Source organism: Colias philodice, chromosome 6 (genome assembly GCF_061535455.1).
Source record: "Colias philodice isolate Cphi_HAF_F1 chromosome 6, ilColPhil1 Martin Lab GWU primary, whole genome shotgun sequence".
NCBI classification, from domain to species: Eukaryota; Metazoa; Arthropoda; class Insecta; order Lepidoptera; family Pieridae; genus Colias; species Colias philodice.
The window spans coordinates 9,798,604-9,823,150 of record NC_143091.1 but is presented as its reverse complement, the minus strand read 5'-3'; the positions used below and the strand labels follow the sequence as shown (position 1 = coordinate 9,823,150).

The following is a 24,547-nucleotide window of genomic DNA, read 5'->3' as shown; positions in this document are numbered from 1 at the left end:
CTACATGTAAACACAAGTTATAAATATACCTTTACGGTGAACATTAAGCATATTCAAAGGTAGACGGCTAAACATTTTGAAAAATAAATGTCCACAGAGCATAGGAAATCCTATAATTTGCTTTAATACACCTCTAAGCCAGATTAGAGCGAGATGGGGTTTAATCCGCTTTTATCCAGACCTCATTCATGAGTCCCTAGACAGCCTATCTAGATAGATAGACCTATCTAGACAGCCTCACATGTAATTCGCAGATTCAGTTTCTATAATCCACAATGTTTTCATTTATAAGCCAGTGATTTTAAATGAAAAGTTAGTTTTTTACGCAAAATATATTTAGCGAACCTATGACATAAACCTTCAATTATATTGGCTATACTCCTTAATATTCTCTCACAAAGGTGAAGAAATAGACTCTCCAATTATTTTTAAGTATCACTTTTTGCTTTTAGTTTTAAAATGCCCTTTACATCAACTTTGGCTAAATTCCAGCTGTATTTTATTTGGTCCTTAATAAAGATGTATACAAAAGGTCTGAATAATGGCGCCAGCTGATGGCCCTGTCCCTCTTTCTAAAGGACAATTATTTTTGAACAAGTTGGGCTCTTTGAAAACACTCTAACGACCCGCTTTGTTTTACGTTAGCAAATATTAAAATTGTATAAGCGGACTAAGAATTAGACGAAAAATTAAGAGTCAGGAATAAATCATTAGCATTAGGATCTTTAATTAAATGATTTCTCAAGTTACTATTTTCCAGAGCCAGCTTCTTTATGATCATTTCATTTCAACTATCAGTGACATATATATCTATGTTTTCTTATTAAACAAACGCTAGTTAATTTATAAATATGTAGGTACCTCAAAGTTATCTTGATAATTCACAATCGTCCATTATACACAATTTGATCGCCTGTCTTCTACATCCGTAGTCATTAAAAGTTCATTTCTTTTATGATGTTTCTTTGAAATACTGCCTATAAACATCCCATTGCCTTCCTGATGTCTGTAGGAAAGGGACATAAAATGTGCTTTTCAACAATATCTTTTTATTGAACTAAAATTGAAAACGATTCGTAGCGGAAACATAAAATTTTGTCACCGCTCGTCAGGAACGAAAAGAAGGTGCAGATTCGAAAACTTTCAATTTATTAAAATTAGGTTCGTAGCAAATGGTATTATAATGAGCACATTTCCGTTTGACACTAGAAAAGACTTTATTTTCTTAGTAAAGGCGACGCTTGTTATTTAATTGTGAGAAGGATTTAAATATAAACAAAGGTTTAAAAGATATTGCGGAGATAAGATAATAGTTACCACGTTTAAGCTATCACATCTACCATGCATGATTAATCCTTACTGAACAATACTTCAGTTAATAGTGGTTTAATCAAAGATTAATAAAAGATTTATATGTATATGCAAATTCATACTATCTTTGTTATCTTTTCCTCCAAAGCTACGCTCGCGTGGACTTTCATTACTGTGCCAAAATTGTTCACCATACAAATTTCCTCCCATAAGTCAAGTCAAAAAGGGATCGTAAATAAGCGCACATATTCTTGACATTGGCTCCTTAGCCATTTCTTAATACAAATCACCAGTATCTCCATTATCTACGTCAAAGTTCTTTAAAAATCGGAAGCATTATTTATAGACAGATAAATAAGCAATAATATATAAAACACACTAAACTAATTAATTAATAAGCCAATATTAACAATAACAACTGCACTGTACACAAGTGTCATTCTATTAACACTTAAACACGAGCTGCGTGCTGTATTCTGAATCAAAAGATGGTTTCCATAGCAACGGATCTTATCGCCGATGAGCCTCTCATTCCGCCCTAGTATCTTGAAGAGTGCTATATCATGCTAAGTTAATTTACCTTTCTTAAAATACGATTTCTTTAAACATACAAAAATAACTATCATAGTGTAAGATTTAATTTTTCATTTGAAACTTCTGAATTTCGTAATGACGCAAAGAAAAAATCAATATCAATCAAATAATAATAAACAAGCGTTGTAAACAACAATCAATTTGTGTTGTATCTGACGTGTTTTAATGAATTTTATACATCTATTATTCTCTCAGTGAAAGGTCTTAACAAACAGAGTCAATACAATTTTTCGTTCAAAATTTCAAAGGGACAAGGCCCTTGTAACACGTAACGTTAAGGTTGTAACAAAAACGAGTACTAAGATGTTGTATTCTCAAGAGTCGGGAGTGTGTTAAATAACATGGCCGCTTGGGAGGTCTCACTTTACAAAGTCAGAGATATATGTCCCGGGTTACGTTACGCCATGACTTTTCGAATATGGTGACCTGAAAAGTTTATCTGTATTATATGTATTTAACTATATTTTACATGTATATCTACTTATCTCTATGCACAATAAACATTTTTGGTATACTCGAAGTTCAAACTTTTTTAAACTTTCGATTCGAACGTTATCATCCATTCTTATTAGAAACATTAAATATATTTTGTAGGTATGTATTGTTAATAAGTCCTTATAAAGCTGTAACGTACTTTATTACTACTAAAACATTTACACAGCTATTTATCTTCGGTATATATTAACCAGGTAGTGGGGCCAAAACATTTTTCCATTAATACCATTTAGATCCAGTCTTCTTTGAGGTTGGATAACATCTGCAAGTATATAAATAATTAGCACATGTTTTATAAATCAGTTTGTAGAAAAATGTACGTATGTGTTTATGTGTATGTACTTAAAAAACAATAGACAAATGTCTAAAAACTACTCAATTAATTTAAAGTTAGTTAATGTCACCGTCAGTAATCCGTACTTTTAAGCCCACCTAACCGAAATGAACTCTATAAAATAATTATCGCGGCGATGTTTCATGAAAATTGTTCTTTACTCAGCAAAGTTATAACTTCAAATATTAGCACAGCGTTGCGAACAAGTCGGAGTCATGTAATTTCCTTTGTGGTGGCAAAAGACTTGTAATCTTCGAGCGTGCGTCAAGTTTTGTTAGGAAAATATTTCGTCTCGTCTCGATGTAATGTCATACATTCGTGTGGCTGTGACGGCTTGTAATTTCGTGTGTACTTATTTGTAATTTATGATTCGTGGGTTACGCTTTATCTATGTCGTTGATCTATATATTATATGGGACACATTTTAGTACTAATAATTCTTGTATTTGAAGCATACTTCTTCTTGATCCGGTTAGACTACATAATATATTCTATCTCGTGAATTATGTCCATATCACTAACTTTTACGAAAACAACTATTAGCAGACTTTATTGAATATTGAATACAAATACGAAACACAATCTACTATCTAATCTATTTAACTATATAAATATGAACGACACAATGTACGATTATGTAAAAATATAAAGGTTATAATATTCACAACTATAACTAAAGTATGAATGAACAATATCAATAAAATGATACTTCATTTTATAGCTTTAGTTATAAAAGTAAAGTAATAAAACTGTGAATGTAATATTTTTCTCAGAGGCCCAGGAATGATTTATCCTACGGCCTGATTACCTCTCGAATCACAGGGGTGCCACTCTGAGCCTGTGTTCATTAAAGTTATTTATGAATATGGGATATCCAAATTAATTAATTAGTGTTATTGTTATTCGTTTGATTCCATTAGTTAACAGTAAGGTGTGTGATGTACTTTCCTATTATTGTTCATTAGTTAGATTACAAATCTCACGTAGTATTAGAGTATATGTAAAACTACTTACTACTCTAGTTACTCAATATTTAAATGTATATCATTAGAAACTTAATTACAAAGAAACATGTTCTTAAAGTTATAAATTGTAGTAGTTACCAATTTGTCAATATGGACTAATAATGAACCTTTATATGTAGACTACTACATATAAAGTAAAGGTCTTAAACACAAAAGACGTACTTAAGTCTATGAAAGCTCGAAAGAAACCCATCAAAAGTAAAATTAACTCATCTAATGTACCTATGTGTTATTTTTGCTAAAAATATCGACGTAAGATTTGCAATTACGTAGGCACCATATGAATATTAGAATATTTTTGAAGAGGCGTAGGAAAATTTTCTATTGTGGGAATAAGGCTTTTATGCCTACGCTTATTAGCGAGACCTGGCGCTACGTAAAGTATAATTTTATCGCTGACGTATTGTTGAAAAAAATGTATTTTTTCTTTTACTGGTATAATGTTGTAGCCATAACAAGCAACTTTAAATGGCTTACTTTTTTCTTTTAAGGGCTGATTTTTCAATCCTTGGATAAAACTTATTCGTTGAATAATGTATAAAACTACCATTTTAAAAACGTATTTATTCTAATTGCCCGTATTTGACAGTTTACGTGACATTTTAATATTATCGTGTAATACTTTATTGGACAGATAAGTTTTATCCAAGCATTGAAAAATCGGCCCTTAAATTATTAATTTATTCATTTGAAAGTGTTGTTTCAAACATACATACAAAAATAAACTGTTGTTTATTTCCAAGACTTCTATATGCTTTTGAATCGAACATATACAATGTGATGTAAAAGTACTTATTCATTCACATACAATCGATCTGTTTTCGATCCTCACATCAATTTTCTATTCATAATATAATGGTTAACATCCAGCAGATGAACGGAGCAAGGAATAAATTGTGTTATCAGATAAAATAGAATCCAATAAATCCAGATACAACAATCCATGTGGGAGCCGGGAAAGATCAATATATCACAAGTAATCCGTCTATGAAACAGGAGCTAGCAAAATTGTACCAATTCACGTTATACAGGCTAAATTTAGATAGCAATTATATTCGATACAAATTTCATCTTGCTACCGAACACTTCCAATCTGAAGAGCTTTGATTTAATTAAACAGTGAACAGATACAGGCCGCATGATAAAAATATTTTTGTTTAGTTTATATTCGTGAAGATCGTAAATTGAGTCAATTAAAATGTCCATTGAACAATGCCAATACTCGTAGTCCAAGTTTTTTTATGAAATACAATATGCGCTCTACGCTCCAATTAAACTTACAGACGTAAAATATAAAAGCGTCGTAGAACGTATACATATCTCTTGATTTTTTTTTTATTTACGTAACAAAAATATCCAATGTAACTTAAAAATAGAACTATAAATTTCGCTGTAACAGAAACGTCGATTGACTTTATTTGTTTTTAAAACATAAAAACAATATCCGAAAAACTGGGGCAAAGCAAAAGTTTAAAAGTGAATCAATTTTCATGTGCCTACAAATTCATCCTTTGAATTCGCATAAAACGCAGTGCCCATCAAATATTCTGCGCAAACGAGGCGTTGTAAAATATGCAGAGCGCTCGGAACGGCAACTATAAGCGCGAAATTTTCACGAGAAAATACAGATAATGTTATGCAACAGATTATTGGAATAGTCAACTTTTGAAATAAATTTTATCCGTGTCGTGTCGACATCAAGTACGTCCATGATATTTCGGAGAGTCGAAAATTTTATGTAACTTTTAACATCAGTATTCTTTTATGCTCAAACGATGCTATCTTAAATATCTGTCTTCAAATTAAACCGAGATGAATTGAGATTAGCATCAAAATTATTAAAATCTTGATTTAGCGCATACACGCAACGTTGTTAACTCAATTATACCGAAGGTGTTTACCTAATTATAGAAGCGGTAAGCCAAAAGAGGATTATCGCTGTAATGGGTTTACGCAAGCCGTAAGTCTTGTTTAGTGACAAATATAAACGTGCCGTAGTTACGGAGGGCGAGCTAAACGCTCGTAAAACTAAACATTAACCGCCCAGATGTTAATGGTTACCTCCTGCAGTCATGTTGGAGGTAAATATAGTGCTTTTGAACTCGATCGTGTCAACGCTGCAGTTGTTTTAGTTGGAGTGTTTATTGTTCACTGTTAAATTTGCCTGTGTTCAAGTGAATTCGTGATTCGAATTTGTCCAGTGTTAATTTACGATCGTATCCAAACTTAACCTGCTACATATCTATTATTGTGTCTATTATTTATATGTCAAGTAATAATAATAATTTCAAAACGAATTCAAATATTATTAATACACTTGAGATAACATTTAATACAGTGCCACCTACAAATTATCAAAATATGTATTGACATCAAATTTCACGTCAAATTAAAAATAAATCTCAAAGATAAACTATCGAATTCGTCAAAATGAGAAGACAATGGGTGCTCCTAAGGGTCGAGGTGCTTTAGAAATTGTCGACCCACATTTGGGTCACAGTGACGCCGCCGCTGACATTACTAAAAACTTGCTCTCATTTGCGTTGTTTGTGAAAACTGGTGACGGCCTACGACTTCGTTTAGATATCACTTCAATTATCAAGTGTACAGAAAAAGTCTAGATTTTTAGACGTCACGGGAAAGCGGTAAACAAAATTATGTAACCTGTATTCAGTTACCGTGATAAATCCTATATAAATACAATTATAGTTTGTCTCTCATTCAAGTGAAAAACAATGTTTCCTTCTTATGAGGATCTACGTTATCATCAACTGATTTTGTTGTGAAGATAATTATATATATGTTCATAAGCTTAAATTAATATAATAAACAAACATAATTATCCATAATTATCATTACCTTTATATCGACACGAGCGCGAACAAAGACAAAAATGTAGAAAATACATCTGATTTTTTTTTTGTCTCGTTGACTTTCTCTCGTAGGTCAAGATGATGCCTTCAAATTTCCAGTCCCCCAAGACGAGGGCCCTTTACAACATGGATACTTAAAAGTTAAAAAGAATTTTAATCTAATGCTGAACCACCAAAGAAGTGCCTTTTACCGATCCACGTTTCGCTTTGTGAAACGAACACCTACTCGATAATAATATGAGAAAATGCTGACCTTAATTATGTATAGATCGCGTGATGTTATTTTAAAATCTTGCGAGATGTGCGAAAATTATACGTTCTAAATTATAAATTTTGGTGCAGGGCAGAAAATGTGCTAATATGAAAATCTTGAAATTTCGTAATAAGTTGGTATGTAATCGTCCCTAGTCCTTAATAGTTAATCTTTCATTAATAACATTTTTTTCAAAATATTAGGGATTTTTTTGCTTCGGTCTACATCTTATCAGAACTGCAACTCACTCATTTAAACGCGATTAACTTGGAAAAAATGCCTTGAACTCATTAAGAAAGGAAAGCTGATTGTTCACTTCCTCGTAATGCAGAAATTTATAATACTAAAATGCAGCAAAAATTCTTATTAACTACTTAGTTTTTGTTCAGTTATATCTGAGATTTACTTAGTTGTTCATAATTATAAAATTAAGTTTACTTTGCAATCAACTACCCATTACTTTATATCGCAGATCGATAAAGTAAAGTAACCTCGTGATATTAACAAGACTAATTATATGTTAATGTCTTCACTGTTATAGTTTCTATATCTGTCTTATTATTAAGAAAGAAAAGTTTTCTAAAATCTTACCCGTCATTACCTATAGATTGCGTGATAGTCCATAATAGTATATCCTTTTGTAAGAAATTGCTTTGAACTCCGTGTCAAGAACTATTTCGTTCACATCCTAAAGTAATTTATATTTCTCGACGACGCGACGTTAAATTTATTAATGATACAGTGTATCTCGAAGACGGTCGAAGTGTGGGTCACTTTATTTTATACATTTTGCTAACGCGTAGAGCTGCTACGAGCTCGTAGCATGACCAATTTAACGCCGAGACGCATACCAACTATACTCAAATATTTGCTATGGAGGAAAATAAGGGAATTCTAAATTATTATTATTAGTATTATGTCATATTCTATCTTTATGTCATATCCATAATAATCCTAATATCTATACTTAACATCATAAAGCTGAAGAGTTGGTTTGTTTTTGAACGCGCTAATATCAAGAACTACTTGTCTGATTTCAAAAATTCTTTCGGTGTTAGATAGCCCATTCATCGAGGCTAGAGGCTTATAGGCTATATATCAGCACGCTAAGACCAACAGAAGCCTCCGCTTCCCCCGCGGGTGAAACCGCGGAGCGCGGAGCTAGTTATAGTATAGTAATAGTATGAACGCAGGAGCATCCTCCTAAATAAATATATTTATAGCATATATCACATAAATCTAATTTTTGTTTTGATTATCATAGGAATAGCAAGATTTAGCAAAAAATATATACCTAAATAAAATTCTACTAAAGAAAAACATATCTTATTCGTAACAAAAACGACATCCTCATTTCGGTTTCATACTTATTGGGTAAGATTCACGGCTTTATGTGATATTTAGGTTTTCCTCGTATTTTATTTTACGATGAGCTTGATTATTCTGTGCCATCTAAAATAACACCTTTGAACGTAAAGAATAAACACACACAAGCTTGTAAAAATCCCGAAAACTCAGCAAAAAGTTCAGTTATTTTGTTACTTACGCGCAGCTTCAAACAATATCTAAATGAGATTTTCCTGGAATATTTTAATGGAAGCTATATCCATTTTGCGTAAAATAGCATAATCCAACAGTGCTGTATTGAAATACTGCATTAGTAATCGTATTAAATAATGGCTCTATCCGCTACATAAAAGCTGAAATTTTCCCTCGTTTATATTATTGAAGAGCTATTTTAAAAGCTAGGTATGGGCAAAATGGATATATTAAATCTTAATACGTCTATACTTTTATATTTATGATATTAGAACTTATTAAACTGCATTTTTAAACAACATTTCGTCATCAATATTCATATACGAAATTGTGATTTTAAAAGGCATTTAAATACGTAACTGCTTAAAACATCTTACAATAATATACATAATATAAGATATTCCGGAATATTAAAAACTAGCGACCCGCCCCGGCTTCGCACGGGTACAATGGCGGCCGGCCGGTACCGCCGCAAACGCTACGTGATACGTCCCGCAATTGCACGCCTCATAAGCGAAGCGTTGAGGTGGGTACTACTGTCACTTCGCGCAAAACATCTGATTTTTCAAACTTAAAATGTCTTTATGTATCATACATTGCACTTGTAAGATAATACATACACACACATATTAAGAAAAATCACTATTTTTAACGTTCATGATATTTTTGATGTCATTTTTGTTATTTAAACTAGTTAAAAAACAGTTTAAAAAAGTTCTGTCTTGGACGTCCGTGTGTCTGTATGTGCGGATCCTTTTTCTTGTTAACACGATAGCGACCGAAATACTTTACTAATCGAGTCTTTTTTTTTCTCTTACGCTTGAGTATGCTCAGGAATAGAACCCTTTCATTTTTCAGGGTCTGATTCGATGTGGTTTAATTGTTATTAAATAAACAAAAATAATAATTAATAAATATTTATTTAAAAAAAATTATGAGGCGTGCACTTTTGGATTTTCCAAATTTTTTTTAAATCTGTAATATCTTCGAAAATATTCACTTAAATCATAAGGTGTAAAGGGCCATATAGATCTATATTAAATGAACAATATATTGAAGGTATTTAATTCGTTAAGGATTAATGCTGTATTGGTTAAAATCGCTTCGAAAATTAACCATTATTTGTCGTAAAAAGTAAATGACAAAAAAAGTTATTGTGGGTTACCCATAAGAGATAGACATATACCATCGCGGACTTTTCTGTAGACCTTTTCAATGTGTACAATACTTAGTACATTATTTTGATAAAACTCGTAGGGTTCAGCCTGCGTTTGCAATGTAAGCGGAAAAAATGTAATTATTTACGACATCACATTAGAAACCTCAAAAATAACAGTACTTCTCCACTATTTAATGGATGTTATTATAGATATAAACCCTCCTCTTGAATCACTCTATCTATTCAAAAACCGCATCATAATCCGTTGCGTAGTTTCAAAGATTTAAGCGTACAAAGGGACATAGGGACATAGGGACAGAGAAAGCGACTTTGTTTTATACTATGTAGTGATGACGCCAATATGTTAAATAATGTACCTCAATTCTTCCATATATGAAATGGTATAAGTAATAAACTATTCTAACGCCTTAAAGCTTAGTGACGAGCGTCTGTTTGTACGTGCCGGATAATTAGTAGAGGCAGGAAGCGTCAGCTGTTTGCTGTACGCCACCGACATGTTACACTATGCTTAAACCGTGCTAATTTAATTAAACTATATGATACATGGCAGACACTTCCAATGATCAATCACACTTTAACATTTATTTTATAATGAGACCTTTGTCTCAATGCATATTCAGCCATTTACAAACTCAAACTAAATTTACTTTTATCATTACGGTAGTTGACTATATAATATAATTAAACTAGCGGTCCGCCCCGGCTTCGCCCGTGGTACCTACATGTTTAAACTATCCTATCTCTCAAGTTTTGATTCCTGAGAAATACGGAAAGCAATCTCACTGTATATATGTACTTGATTTGAGAAGGATTTTCGAAGAAATTTCATCACACACGGCTCAAAAACAAACAGGATTAGGAATTCTATGCAAATAAATATATCTGTATTGATCGGTGCACGAACGTATTGAATTTTTAGAAATATTGAAAGTTACAAAGCCAATGATTAATTTTACCTATTAATTAAAACATTCTACAAATAATATACAATATTATTTAGAGCATCTAATTCCACAAAGCAATAAACAACGGTACGTACCATAAAACTGGCAATATTTCACGCACCCAACGTTTTAAACCGCCAGAACTTTAATATCCCAGTAATTCCTAACTATACCTTCAATTTCATGATGTATATACGTACCTGTGTACCGACTGGCGAGACTAAACGACCAACAATTTAACTTCCGCCCGCGTCTAACTTACTGCTATTATCTAGGGAGGCAGAGCAGAAACATTATATTATTTTCACCCGTTGATTTTTAATGACTTTTCTCTTCAACCTTGGATTTTAAAATACGTTTTTAATTTAGGAATTACACAAGAAAACGTACTTATAGAGTAGTATGTGGAACAGATTTTACACCAGATTTATTTTTTAATCCGCTTCTAATCGATGTGTAATTTAGTACATAAAGTCCATTATGTTTTTCTCATAACAAGTGGTCACATGTTAATCCATTTGACCTGACAACATCCGTATAACATAGCCTTCAAATCGAAAGTCTGACATTGTAATTGAACGGTCTCAGCCACGAGTAGTATCTACGTAGTACTTACTTTCATGTACGTACTAAATAAAGCGGTCATCCATCTAAACACCGACCGCGTCGTAAGTAGCTTAACTACAAGATCATTTACCCACCGTTAAGAGCAACTAGCCATGACGATCCATACCTTAATCACGAGAAACAATTGTTTGCTATTATCATAGCCATTACGTTATCTATCACTGATTAATTTGCATATTGTAAATGCTTATAATGCGTGCCTCCGAGATTAATAGATAACTATGATAACTCAGTCATTGTGCAGATTAGCCATGATATCCTGAGCTCTGCTCCGTTCTAACTTCGTTATATAGGTACGCAGTTAGATAGTTTCACAGAAAACTATAAGTAATAAAATGTTATAATAAACTAACGCAGGCGTTAATGCATCATCGTCGATCGAATTATCTTAAACAAATCTACAAACCATCTTTCTTATATGATTTGAACTTTTGCATGATAAAAAAAGGTTTTTATTTCATTAAAAATCGTAATTTAACAACAATATTGTGTCGACAAATTTTAAAATCACAATTAGTTACACAGTTATAATTAATGAACACACTGTGTCCATTAATTATAACAAACAGGTTGAAGAAACAACGAATCTATTTTACATATTATGTATCATAAAACATATTCTTAATTTCCATTATATTGAACATTTTCAAACACATACAAAACAAATAAATCATAATTTAACAAATGTGTTGTCGATGATAGATCAAATTTTCACAACTCCCTCACACACTTGACCTACAAATTTACTGCTATGTGCTCATAAAAATGCTCCGAGGCAGTATTAAGTTAAACCATCCACGTCTAATTTTATTTTTCGCATGAAATTTCGTGATATTTTTTATCTTATGATACTTTTACTTGATACGTCTCTCAGCAACGCCAGCAATTTCGTTATACATAATCATATTATATAACTTGTTATAATATTTACCATCATTGAAATTATCCAAAAGCTTAATTATTGTTATAGCAAAATGCAGCAACTGATCGACAGAATACAAAACATTTTTAGTCGGAGAAATACAAAGTAAAGTAAAACGTATTACGATAATAACAGATGATTTTTAATTTTTAATACCTATTATAACCTTATTTGCAATTAGGAAGGGTTGCAGGCCTACGATACAAGCTGTCTTAGTGTAGGCCTGCAGTTCATATCTTAATGAACAGGTTCTATTATAATATCCTTGTATAATTTTTTTATAGGGTTAATTAATTAAGATAATGATTATGTATTTAATTGTATTTATGATGAAATGACTAATTGATTTGATTTTGATTTAATTGTATTATGTTATGACTAAAATCTATAATCTAATTGAGTCCATCCCAAGAGATTGGAATTACTGCTCATTATCAATGTTCTATAGATAGGTAGAAATCTACTCATTATTTCTACTCCGGTAGTTCACATTTCACTACTATTAAGAAAATCCTACTGTGGTAGAGTACTTAACTTTCTGGTTTGAAAGATTAGATTCGATGTGTTTCTTCAGATTATATAATTATTTTTAAATATATTCCATCTAATTGTATGAATTTATTTTAATATTTAATTTATTCTTACAATTTTCAAGTCCAAATTGAATTTCACTTGTCAATAAATTCTTTTTTCGATCAGTCTCTTAAATGATCACGTTCTTACAAGAATATTTTTATTCTTAAACTATATTTTATTAAGTATAAACTATAATTTTGTAAAATATTAGAGACATTCAAACAATGGACAACAGCCATAAAAAAATTATGATGTTTTAACCATTTGACTGCAAAGCTCCTAAAAATATTTGTCCACATTCCCTCAAATATATTTTATAACCTCCCACACTCGGATATACCGTTCTAGCATACATTCCTTACCAATTGGGTTGCCTGAAAGAGAATGCTTTTGAGCAATAAGGCCGCCTTTTAGTACGTATGTTTTGATTGTATCTAATTAAAGTATAGCTTATTTCTGTTTTGTGTGGCAAACAGAGAGACAGAGATTTGACTCTCTGATTTCTATTAAACTAAGTTAAGAGGACTAGCAACCAAATGAATCTTATATTCTACAACCTGCCATTAGAAGGGATATACCTACCTTATTATTCTCAAGATACAACTCAGCCTTATCTTATGTTAAACAAACACATCACGAGCCTTCAGATAATTATTCAGGGTGGGACATCAAGATAGGCCGCTGCCAGGGAAATTATGTCTTCGTGTTCATCGCAAGCCTTTATATTGTTTAAGACGTCTTCTTCAGTTTAATATTAATATATGCACCCGTTTATTATTTATTCAAGGTTCATTATTCATGCATATTGAACATTTCAAAAACTTTTCAGTGTGATTTATTACCGATTTATTGAGATAAAAATATAAATACAAGAGTTATTACTTGAACTGGTCGTCTGGTTTCATTTAACGTAGCTATTATGAAAGAGTAACATTATCATTGAATTTACTCGTGTATAAAAAATTTCAATAGGACATGCGAAACTAGGTCATACTTTGCAACTTTGATAAATCCAGATTAAGGTACATCTGTCGTTGCATAATTATTAAGCAAATCATCGTTAGAACATAGAAATAAATTGAACCGTAGCTCAAACATTGCGGTCATTCGAGATAAAGAATAGGATATAAAGCTGTAGTATCGTAAATCAGCGTGGTGGGGAGCGGGGCCGGCGTCGGGCGCGCGGCGTCTCGCGGGCGGCCCCGGGAGCTGCGTGCGCGTGCGCGGGCGAGGGGCGCGGGCCGGGCGGCGCGGGGCGCGGGGGCGCGGGGCCGCGCAGCCTCCCGGTGCAGCACTCCGCTGCCGCCCGCCGCCCGCATCGATTCCTCCCGGGACGAGCGAGCGAAGTAGAGCGCGTCTCCGCACCGCGCGCGCTCTGGTCGCGCTACGCACGCCGCGCCGCGACCGCTCGCAGTTCGCACTACCAACCGCTACCCGAACCCCCGCCAGGTTATACCGCGCTTACGTAACCGGTAACACCTAGGTTATGTGCTCGTGACCGAACTTTCAGTTTCCATTGCATGACCTCTTTACTTTCACCGTTCTCTGTCGAGTATCATATTGAAATCATGTCGATAGCTCTCATCAACCCTTTGCGAGTATCCGCGCTTTCGCGCCGTAACGAGATGCATTATTTTAATTGAAAATGGAATTTGTTTCTTTCGCATAGAGTTCATTTTCTCTTGCAATCATCTCGACAATTTTTATTCAGCCGCAGTCGCCTGGTGTTATTATTGACATTTATTATTAACGACATTGAAATATTATTGTTCCGCATTCAATAAAATTGTTTTATTCATTGTCCATTAAAACTTTTCATACTATTTATTGTTTTAATTATGTTTCCTCTGTCTCTTCTATTTTTTATCATATTTTACATAGCCATATGATATTATTTATTAACTAAGATAAAATGAAAGAAATAATCGATGTTAAAAGTCTAATTAAATAATAGGTATATATAGTATATAAGAAAAGAGAATAATATAAACAATACAATATTTCTAATCTAAACGTCATCACATATCACACATCACATTCATGTATATATATAGTATATACATAATTATAATATAAAACATAGATTAATAAAAATGCCATACCTATAATAAATAACTTAATCCACATACTCAGTCCATGTAATAGTAAAATCAAGTTGTTCGTGTATTAGTGTTATACTTCTCTAGACAAAGTTGAACTTAATAAATGCACCTGTTTTAAAAAATTTAATTAAATAGGCGAAAGCTTGAATAAATCTATTCACTGTACTCATTGTAAAATGTATCATTTATATAACAAGCTATTGAAGGAACAAAAACTTTAAAGTAAAAAGCACTATATAAAGAAATTGCTTTTAAAAAGTTACTACTTAAAAAATATTCTAATTAAAAACTTAGGTACCAAAAAGAACTAACTTCTATAATTCTAATAGATTGTTTTAAATGATACAAAAAACTATTATATGCCTAATTAACAGATTTTATCAATTCAAACATCTCATTCGAGCTATATAAAAATACATATATGTGCTACATATGATAAACAAAACCCATAGCAGACATATTTAATTGACATATTTTACATTCAATTATTTCGCACTATTTATGTCTCTTAAAAATTATAATTTAAAAACTCTTCACTGAGAAAAAAAACATGACATAACCTAAAATTCGATAAAAATTACGCTACCAAAATACACTTTTCTACGAAAACTAATTTGTATGTTAACTTGACAAAAACTTTTTAATTTGCTAATGACAGATTTGTCACTGATAAATTATCCTAACGTCCTAAAAAATCTCCCAAGCGTTAGGTCTGAGCAAAAAATTGTTCATACTTACTGCAAAGCCTGTGTTTTACAAGAGAAACCCCGGTTACCAGTATCCATTCCGCCTTGTTATTAATAAAGGAGAATCCGGCTTATCTGACTGGCGAGATAATCTCTTTGTTCTCATACTATATTGAAAGTAAATTTGGAAACTAACTTTACCGTATTAACGGCTATACAATGTCGGACTTCGGTATCGCTGAAGGCCTTTATGAAAGTCATTTTATAAGCGACTTTGTTACAATTCATAGTCTATAAATAGAAATATTCCGATACACGCTTATAAATAACTGGCTTCTTAAATAGAAAGATTTAAAAAATAGGATTTCTTTTTAACCTAGTAAGATCGAACAAAATTAAACCTATACTAAATTTAAATCGGATTCATCTCTTTCCAAAGCTATTTAATACAATGATCTTTAGGTAATGCTATCATGTTATTTTAATCATATTTAATAAATATTGCTAATAACTAGTGTAATTATAAATCCGGTACCCTTTCTAACTAAACCCTAAGCAACTAAAGGGTTCCGCTAACCTGTTAGCGAAGGTCCCATAATAGTTGTAACTTTATAACTGTGTTTAGAAACACCTCCATGATCCACAATTTTCAGCGCCGTTATATTAAATTAACAAAAGTTTATTCAATCACGTGTCATTTTAAATAATAAATATTTATGGAGCACTTTAATTTCTATGTCAATTCTCACTAAGTCCATGAATCACCGCTAACGTGTTTAAAATCGAGTACCATGCGACCGCAAAGATTAAAAGAACGCAAAATAATATTTACTCTACGTATCCGTGTTTGATTTTTTACCATTGATTTTAAAACAGTTCACGAATGTCAATAAGTTTGGATATTTGCCAATATAACTCATGAGTTGTCGATTATCGGTTATTATCTAGAGTATTTCGTGGGAGCGGTTGGTGTGTTAAAATTGAATCTTTTTGGTAGTTATGAAAGCAGTCGCTTAAGTACGGTGGTTTACGGGTGATTGCGCGTAAGCATGTCGTCAGAGAAGGAGAAAATGGCCGCCGCCGAAACCAAATCACCATCCAACAAGAGCAACTGCACCTCGCCTGGAAAGAAAGGTATGGTCATTAGTACCTTAGAGGAGAAACCGATATTACTGTTCTTTAATATAGGTTTGACGATGTCTATTTCGTTGTCGTTAATTTAAATAAATATGTCTGGTTTAATTTAAGTTTACATTGAACCGTAATATTGTGGAGAAAATAAAGGTGACTTCTAAAATATAGTAAGGAACTTTATCAACAAACTTAAATTAACAAACCTACAAAAGGTTTTAGAATTTAAGTAGTATAATAGTAACTAATGAATAATTATTATAATTTAAATTTTATTTAAAGTTTAACCTAATAGTCTCAGTTAAATATTACCTTTTACTAGAATATATGACATTATTGCAAAAAAAGCAAATTTTTATTGTTATGTTGACAAAGTAAATTTTTTTAAATATTCTGGCATAAAATCACACAGATTTAAATAGACGCCACACCCTAAGCAAATACTTTGAACAAACTTGTTAAACAGCTCTGAATCATTAAGCAGTGAAATCTTTCATCGGTTTAAAAGAAAATCAAATAAACTGCGTACTTTTTATTAAAACTTGTCAGGTTTCTCGCCTTGACTTCGCAAGGTTCCAATCCGTTTAGCGGTCAATTTTGATTGCATAAACATTTACGCGTAGATAATTATATTATAGTACGAGTAGTGTAGTAGCAAAAATGTAACAATGCATTTATTGTAACTGCGTTTAAATAAATATTTACTCTTTTATTTTTGGAGACGAATTACACAAATTGTATCTTGATTAAATAAAAATTGAAAACCTTTATTCAATATTAATTGCTGAAAAAATTTCCACTCTGTTTTTGTAAAATAATTTTCGTTTGCATTATAGTTCCCTGAGAACTTAAGGGTAATAAAGACATACAATAATAACCATCCGCCCGGCCTTAAAGTTACCACGCAATTGCCCCTGTAGAAATTTGCCTCCTCTATTTACTTGTAGTTTTATGTAACTCTGTATAACGCTGCCTTTTTCTAACGTTCTAACTGACTGACTGTTGGGAGTTTAGTACATAAAGAGAGAGAGAAATACATAATATTGTAATATAATGTTTTTTCTTTCTTTCTTTCTTTCTTTCTAATAATCAAGAAAGAGAAGAACATCTTACTACCTGTGTGATATCATGTTTATCTATCATGGGAGAAGGATTCGTTAAACTAGATCAGAAACAATAGAAACAAGAAAGTCATGACATAGCTACAACATACTGAAAAATATAATTATAAAACGTCTTGCTGATTTACCTATGAGTTTTTACCTTATGTAAGGAGATTATTATATAGTGAAGAATTAACTGTTACTGTATACATGGTGAATAAAGATCGTTAAATCAAACATATGTACCTATGGGTAGTTTTTTCATCCTGAGCTACACCTAACGTTTATTTCGTATTTCCAAAAAGACTCATGACTTTTTGTAGCGTGCAGTCATTAATTACGGAGCCGTTTGCTCGTTCTCTTTTTTGCCATTTCTCTTACTACGTCATCCAGTTTACAGACATGGGATAACGTTATTTACTCAATACCTAATACACACAAATTATGATAACGAACCAGCCTACTTCTTGCGTTAATTAAAGTATGCACTGTGCAGGGTCTCTGCAGGGCAGACCTAAACTTAATGCCTCCATCTTTAATTAATGTAAAGTGGTGGGTACTAATTTTCTAAAGTCAGAAAAAAATGGACCGTTGCAATAAACGTGAAAGGCATCTTTGCTGTACAAAACTAGTGGAAACTAAAGCTTTTTACAATAAGCTGCCTTGTGGACACTGGGCATCGCAATCTACGTGAACTGATAAACATGCGAAGCCTAAATAGTCGTTTAGGTTTCTATATTTAAAAACGATATATTTAAAAAAACGATACACTTGCCTATATAATATGAAGAATAGATGAATCTATCCAGCTTTACACTTAGCAATACATTTTGCGAATCTTTCTTCTTATTTAACCCATTGACCACCGAGCGGCCCGATCGGGCCGAGACACAATAGATTTTCTATTGTGTCTGTGATCCGAGGACTGACGGATTAAATTATGTCGTAATTCGTAATCATCTTCATTTCGCTTCCATTTATCTAAAGTAGCGAAGTCATTTTGATAAAATTGCACTGAATATCTATACCTAATATTTACGACTTATAAATTCCATTTAGAATAGATTTATATAAAAATCTTTATGCTTATTATAGCATCAGATCGCTGGTTAAAACATTATCTCGTATTATCTGGTTCACCCACTTTTATGTGGGTATTAAACCTTAAAATGTAGATTTACGTTTACCACTCCACATACCCCTTCGAGGGATATGAGCGTAATGTTATTACCTAACAATACCTTATTTCATACATGAACGAACGAGTAAACGGATATACGACTCTTTGCTACATGGAAATCAAATTAACAATAAGCTTGAAGCTTGAATATGGCTTTACATTGTCCATATGTAAACTATTCTTCAATTTTTTCACTTTTTGAAGCTCAAGTTTTCTTCTTTAGTCGCGTTGAGAGTAAAATTACATGACGATTTTTGTATATTTGAATCTTGCCAAACAAGTTTCACTTCTGACACGTTTGCTCGGCACACGCGCTCTTTTTTTACTTAATTATAATTAAAATGCAAATATTTTATTTATATTTAAAATAAAATCATGTAATTAACTATGTTCTGTTTCCGCAAATTTATTCTTACCTCTGTATTATTAGCAGTTTCCGCAGAGTTATAATTTAATGCTGAAACTTCATAACTTATATCTCTGTATTCCAGTAAATTGCGGCTTTCTCTTTGCCATTCATTATTTCACATCTAAACCAAGAAACTGGGTCAGCATTTTGATACAAATACTGAAGACGTAGCTTTTAATATCTTTTATTAATCTCCTCTCAATATTGAAAACGTGTATGCAATATGACATGGTCTACATCCCAGTATTATGACTCGTATTGTGTAAGCGGTATTTAATTATTGTATGTTTATGGTAATGTTTGATGGTTAAATATTTAAATATGATTGAACTGGATGATGATTGCGATAATTGTATAATTGTGGGTAAAATAAACACATAATAATATATTTTACAACAGTAGAAATTGTCTTGTAGGTAAAAGTGAAAGATTTTTTCCGTCGGTACACTCGTATAGAGAATAACTTGTAAGGAAAAGCTAAAAATAACTTCCTCACATAGAGGATAAAGTAGGAAATTAATGTATTATAAGCATTAGCAATAATTACTTTGGATGTCCGGGTCGTGTCACGTGTGTGCCGAAATTAGAGATATGGGATTATGCGCAAGAAAGAAAAATAAATGGGGATGCTGGTCCTAATATATTATACTTTTTGTTAGAACAAAGACTTTAAATTAAGGTTTTATATATTAAATTAAAATAGAAGAACATAATTTATGTTAATTTCAAAATTAGGGAGAGTAACGGGTCTCCCAAAAGTTAGGTTGGTAATTCCAAGTCAGCCATGTGTAAAGAAATTAAAACTTTTAATTTTAGTCCATTTTAATTATCTTTAAAAGCTCTGAATTCAAAGAAACGTTATTGAAACAAAGTACATTTTCAATAACTACAAAATTCAGCTTTTCATAATTTTTATTCTTACTAATTGCAAATTGATTAATAAAACCTTTGAATAAATTCCACTAATTATTTGTCTCGATTGTATGCTTTCAGAACCAAGTTCTTAAAAATAAAAACGTTTCTCCCAAATGAAAAAGTGATAACTTATACATATAATAACTACTTTAAAATAAGCTTGAAAAAGGAACATATTATAATAGAATAAATATAAACATCCCTGATACGGTATCAGGGATGTTTATATTTATTTATATCAGTGATACCATACATTAAAACCAATATTACATACATTCTATAGGAACTTTATGTGATTAACAGAACCCTTAGATTTCGTTACAATGTTGTAAGTGCCTCGTTTTTTTCATAAAAGTGTATTTAGTGTCTAGAAATTCGTTTAGTTACCCTTACTCCGAAACTTTAAGACATTAAAGGCAATAAAAGCTGCTTTAAGTTATATTTTCCTTTCATCGCTATCGCTCGCGAAGTTCCGAATTAGTATTCGTTGAAAAGTTTTAAAATTGAATCTGATCCCAACTTCAGCTTACCCGGGATAAAGGTGAAATGTTAAGTGCCTTAAGAAGTTTAGATGTAGAGTATTTATAATAGCCTATTTATTTATGCCAGTAAATACCTGGCACCTGGTATGCAGGAAATAGCTTGATTTTGCTTTCAAATTTTTCAATTATATTATGATCGGCAATACTAATATTAATTATTTAAATATCATTTTATATGGTTTGTCCAATTTAATACATATTTCAATATATTGAACAAGCCAAAGATATAACTCATAAAACTCTATCTTTTCCAAAAACAATTTTGCTTGAGAAAATACGATGCCGATTTTAACATTCGGCTACAGATTATAAGAAAAATGAGGTACGTAAATTTCGATTTAAGTTTATCTCCATCTAAGAATTTAATCTACATAATTATTGTTTCTCGAATTCACAGAATCGCCTTGTCATCGTAGACCAGCAATGTCAACATGAAAATTGATTTTCAGTATCTTGTTTAAGCGGAGGAACGAAGAAGTTGTAAAATACATTTCACTTGGATTTGTAGAATGAATTAAGCTTAACAAAATTGCAGTATTCGAAGCACTTTACAAAACAAATGAATAAAGCTGTTAAACTAAATGGATTTTGTGTAATCTTACGAATACGTTCAGAGTTCGTTCTGCGAAAGATTTGTGAAACAATTTCTTGCGCTCGTTTATTGGATAAAATATATTGTTGACATTTTATTTTCAAATACATTAGATGTAAGCTGTAACTATAACCCTTTAATATATAATGTATAGGTACAGCCAATTCCATTCCTTCATAAAAACTATTTAATTTTTATAATATAATATATTATATTATATGTGTTACATATCATTGCGAATATTCACAATGCTCATATCCAATAACACACATAAACATATAGCACATTATTCTAATAAAAAGGTATACAGTGCCTCTAATACATACCTTTACAATGTCGTACGTACATAACATAATGTAGATAAACGCATAAACATGTTCATAATAGACAGATTGTCTTTAGATTCTATTCTGACGTCAAACAGATTATGTTCAACGAGTGGAAAAATAAAAGCCGTAGTAGGAAAAATGAGAATATCATTCTTAAGTAACTTAATGTACTTTGATTTTAAGTCGAGCTTCAACACAATCAAATTACTTTCATACACTTATTTTTGCTTAGGCACTTCTTAGAAATTATTTGAATACAATTTGGGAGTTTTGGTTTAATTAAATAAGTTTCAAATACGTAAAAAATGTTACACCGTCTACATTTTCTGGAAATTCAATGGTGATGATCATGTAAAAAAACAAATGGGCGACAAAAACAAATGCAATATTAAAAAAACTCGTCAATTTACTCCTTCATGATGATATCTCTATTAATATAAATTAGTAGCGCTATTTTTATCAGAGTCTTTTTATATACCAGGGAGCAAAATCAGGTCGACCTAAAATGTCCTATAATATGATGTAGGTAGAGTTATCGGCAGTAATCCTAGTTAACTGAGTTCAAGTTATCTCATATCTATTAATGATTTTTAAACAGGCTTAGCAACCGAATTTTTCATATCGAAACCTGCTTACAAATGTATCTACTTGATTTTTTATTTTCTAATTGAGTTCAAGCTATAGAGTAGAAAAGGCTCTATATAAAGCAGATCAGGTCTTTATATTTTCAAAACGTGTTTCATAATGTATCTAAGTATACGCGTATAATAATAAGCAGAATATTGTCTGTTTCTACCTCTGTTAGCGTATTCAGTCCATATCGCGATCATTATTTTCGTAATACAATGCAGTTTTGTCCAATTTATGCTTCATCGCGACACGTGCAGCGGAACGCAGGTGAGCGTCATTAAAAAGAGGTTGTATTTCATGGGCCTTCTTCACAATGGGCAGCGTTGGCCCAACAAATAAGCGTCGATGTTTGCCGCCGTGGTCATTATAAACATCTACAATTAACGCCGATCATAGACATAATATTTTAGGCCCTCTACACTATCTTGCTTGCCTCTATCTGCTTGTGAAGAGGGCCCATCAAGCACAGGGCGGTTCTAGAACAAATGATAGACTCCAGTTAGACCCGGTCAAGCTATAATTTGATAGTTTTTGTCGCGTCACCTTCGTAGCACATTCATCAAACGACACAAAGGGCTTAACTTGACAGAGCGATGCGCTCTGACAAAGGACTTTGAGCAAGAAACGTTTCATCCGTCACTTTGTTACTCTAGCTTTGTTAACTATACACAAATGTGTACGTTTACCTTTTTCAAGAATAGAAATAATGATGCCTTGGACTGGCTGGATGAACTAAGTTGATTATCAAAAAACTCTTGCATAAATACTGGATGTATAATAATCACTTTCTTTTAAAATCGTAACCTAACCTTAAGCCTTTCCAAGGCATTGTGGTTGGTATGCTATTTGACTAAGGGCAAATATTTACAAAACTCCTAGTCAAATAGCATATTCTAATACGTAAAGTTACATTTTCATATTTTTAAATATTTTTTTTTCTTTTATTCCCTTAATATGTATCGAAAGAACCTGTACAATTTATATAAAAAGTACAAATCAAATAGAACAGCAATACTATATTTCATAACCTTTCTTTTTTAACAATACTTCCATATCTAAATCTAAAACCGTCTAAGTGTACACATGAATCGTGAAAGGCAGAATTTTATACAAAAGCACACGGGTACTTAAAACTATTGTTACATTTTAATGTAGGTAACCATTAGCTGGCAGTTGGGTAAGCTCCACTCAGTGCTTAAGCTCTCATATGAATATTTAAGTACCGGCTGAGGTTTCAAGAAGTCATTTAAAATTGAATGCGCCAGACCTTTGCTTCTGTCAATACAAAAATTGGTCGCGGTTAAATGTGTCTTACATTTCTCTTGTGTACATAAAATTTCAATATAAATTTGTGTGTATTCAGATTTCACGTTCCTACCTATACTTAATACTTATGTTATAAATGTTTTGAAATACTCACATAAGTAAATTAGATACGGATAGTTTATAGAAAATATTTTTAAATATCGGCATTGGAAATAAATCCATCATACTAAGGTATAATCTGAAATTAATTTTGATCTAATTTTGATGCATAGAATAAAGAATTATCTTATTCATTATTTATATTCTTATTCATTTAGAAATAGGACTTTTAACTTGTATTATTAATTAATACAAGTTAAAATTATAAAAAAAAATAGTTACAAATAAATATTGCTCCATTCATTATACTCCTAAATACATAATTAGGCAAAATAAACCGCGTTCTCATTCGGACTCGTTCAATATTTCAACATCCATTGTGGCTCCTAAAACAATATAATAAACATCCAATTACATACGTTATCCTATTTACGTGACCAGCTTATTCTGCCTGAATATATTCTTCTCGTATGAGGAAAATCAACATCGATTCTTGTTACAAACATCTGTATTTAATGGTATGAAAGTTACTACCGTCGTATGATATTTATCGTTAGTGTAGTTGTATCTCGAAACTAAGTATCGTAAATAAGTTTTGGGATGTATGAAGTATTAGTCTTTGTGAATTACTTTATGTCGAATATAATGTGGATAGTGCAGATGTATTAATTATTTGTAATATTAAAAAACTGTGGTTCTCCGAAGTGTTCTTATTTTTAAACTGTAGGACACATTATATTATCTCCTACACATATTGAAATGTATGATTTAGTAAAGTAATAAACAGATACATTAGAATGGTTAAAGAATGATTTGCTCCTTTTCTTTATCAATAGGTACCTATTTGACAAAGTCTTATGAATTTCTGTATTGTTTCAGGTAAAAACTAA

At 31.8% G+C, this 24,547-nt stretch overlaps 1 protein-coding gene across 5 annotated transcripts in view; it reads left to right on the top strand.

The window, feature by feature from the left end:
• kcc (solute carrier family 12 member kcc) overlaps positions 1 to 24,547 on the top strand; it is a 279,798-nt gene that overhangs the window by 229,335 nt on the left and 25,916 nt on the right. The window contains exons 1-2 of one of the 5 annotated variants that reach the window (XM_089696790.1): positions 13,984 to 14,122; positions 16,459 to 16,595. The exons of the other annotated variants lie outside the window; for them this stretch is intronic. Of the exons in view, the coding sequence (XP_089552916.1) occupies positions 16,511 to 16,595 (85 nt within the window). The 5' untranslated portion in view covers positions 13,984 to 14,122; positions 16,459 to 16,510. Of the gene's footprint in view, positions 1 to 13,983; positions 14,123 to 16,458; positions 16,596 to 24,547 lie in introns of those variants that run through there. 5 annotated transcript variants of the gene reach the window in all.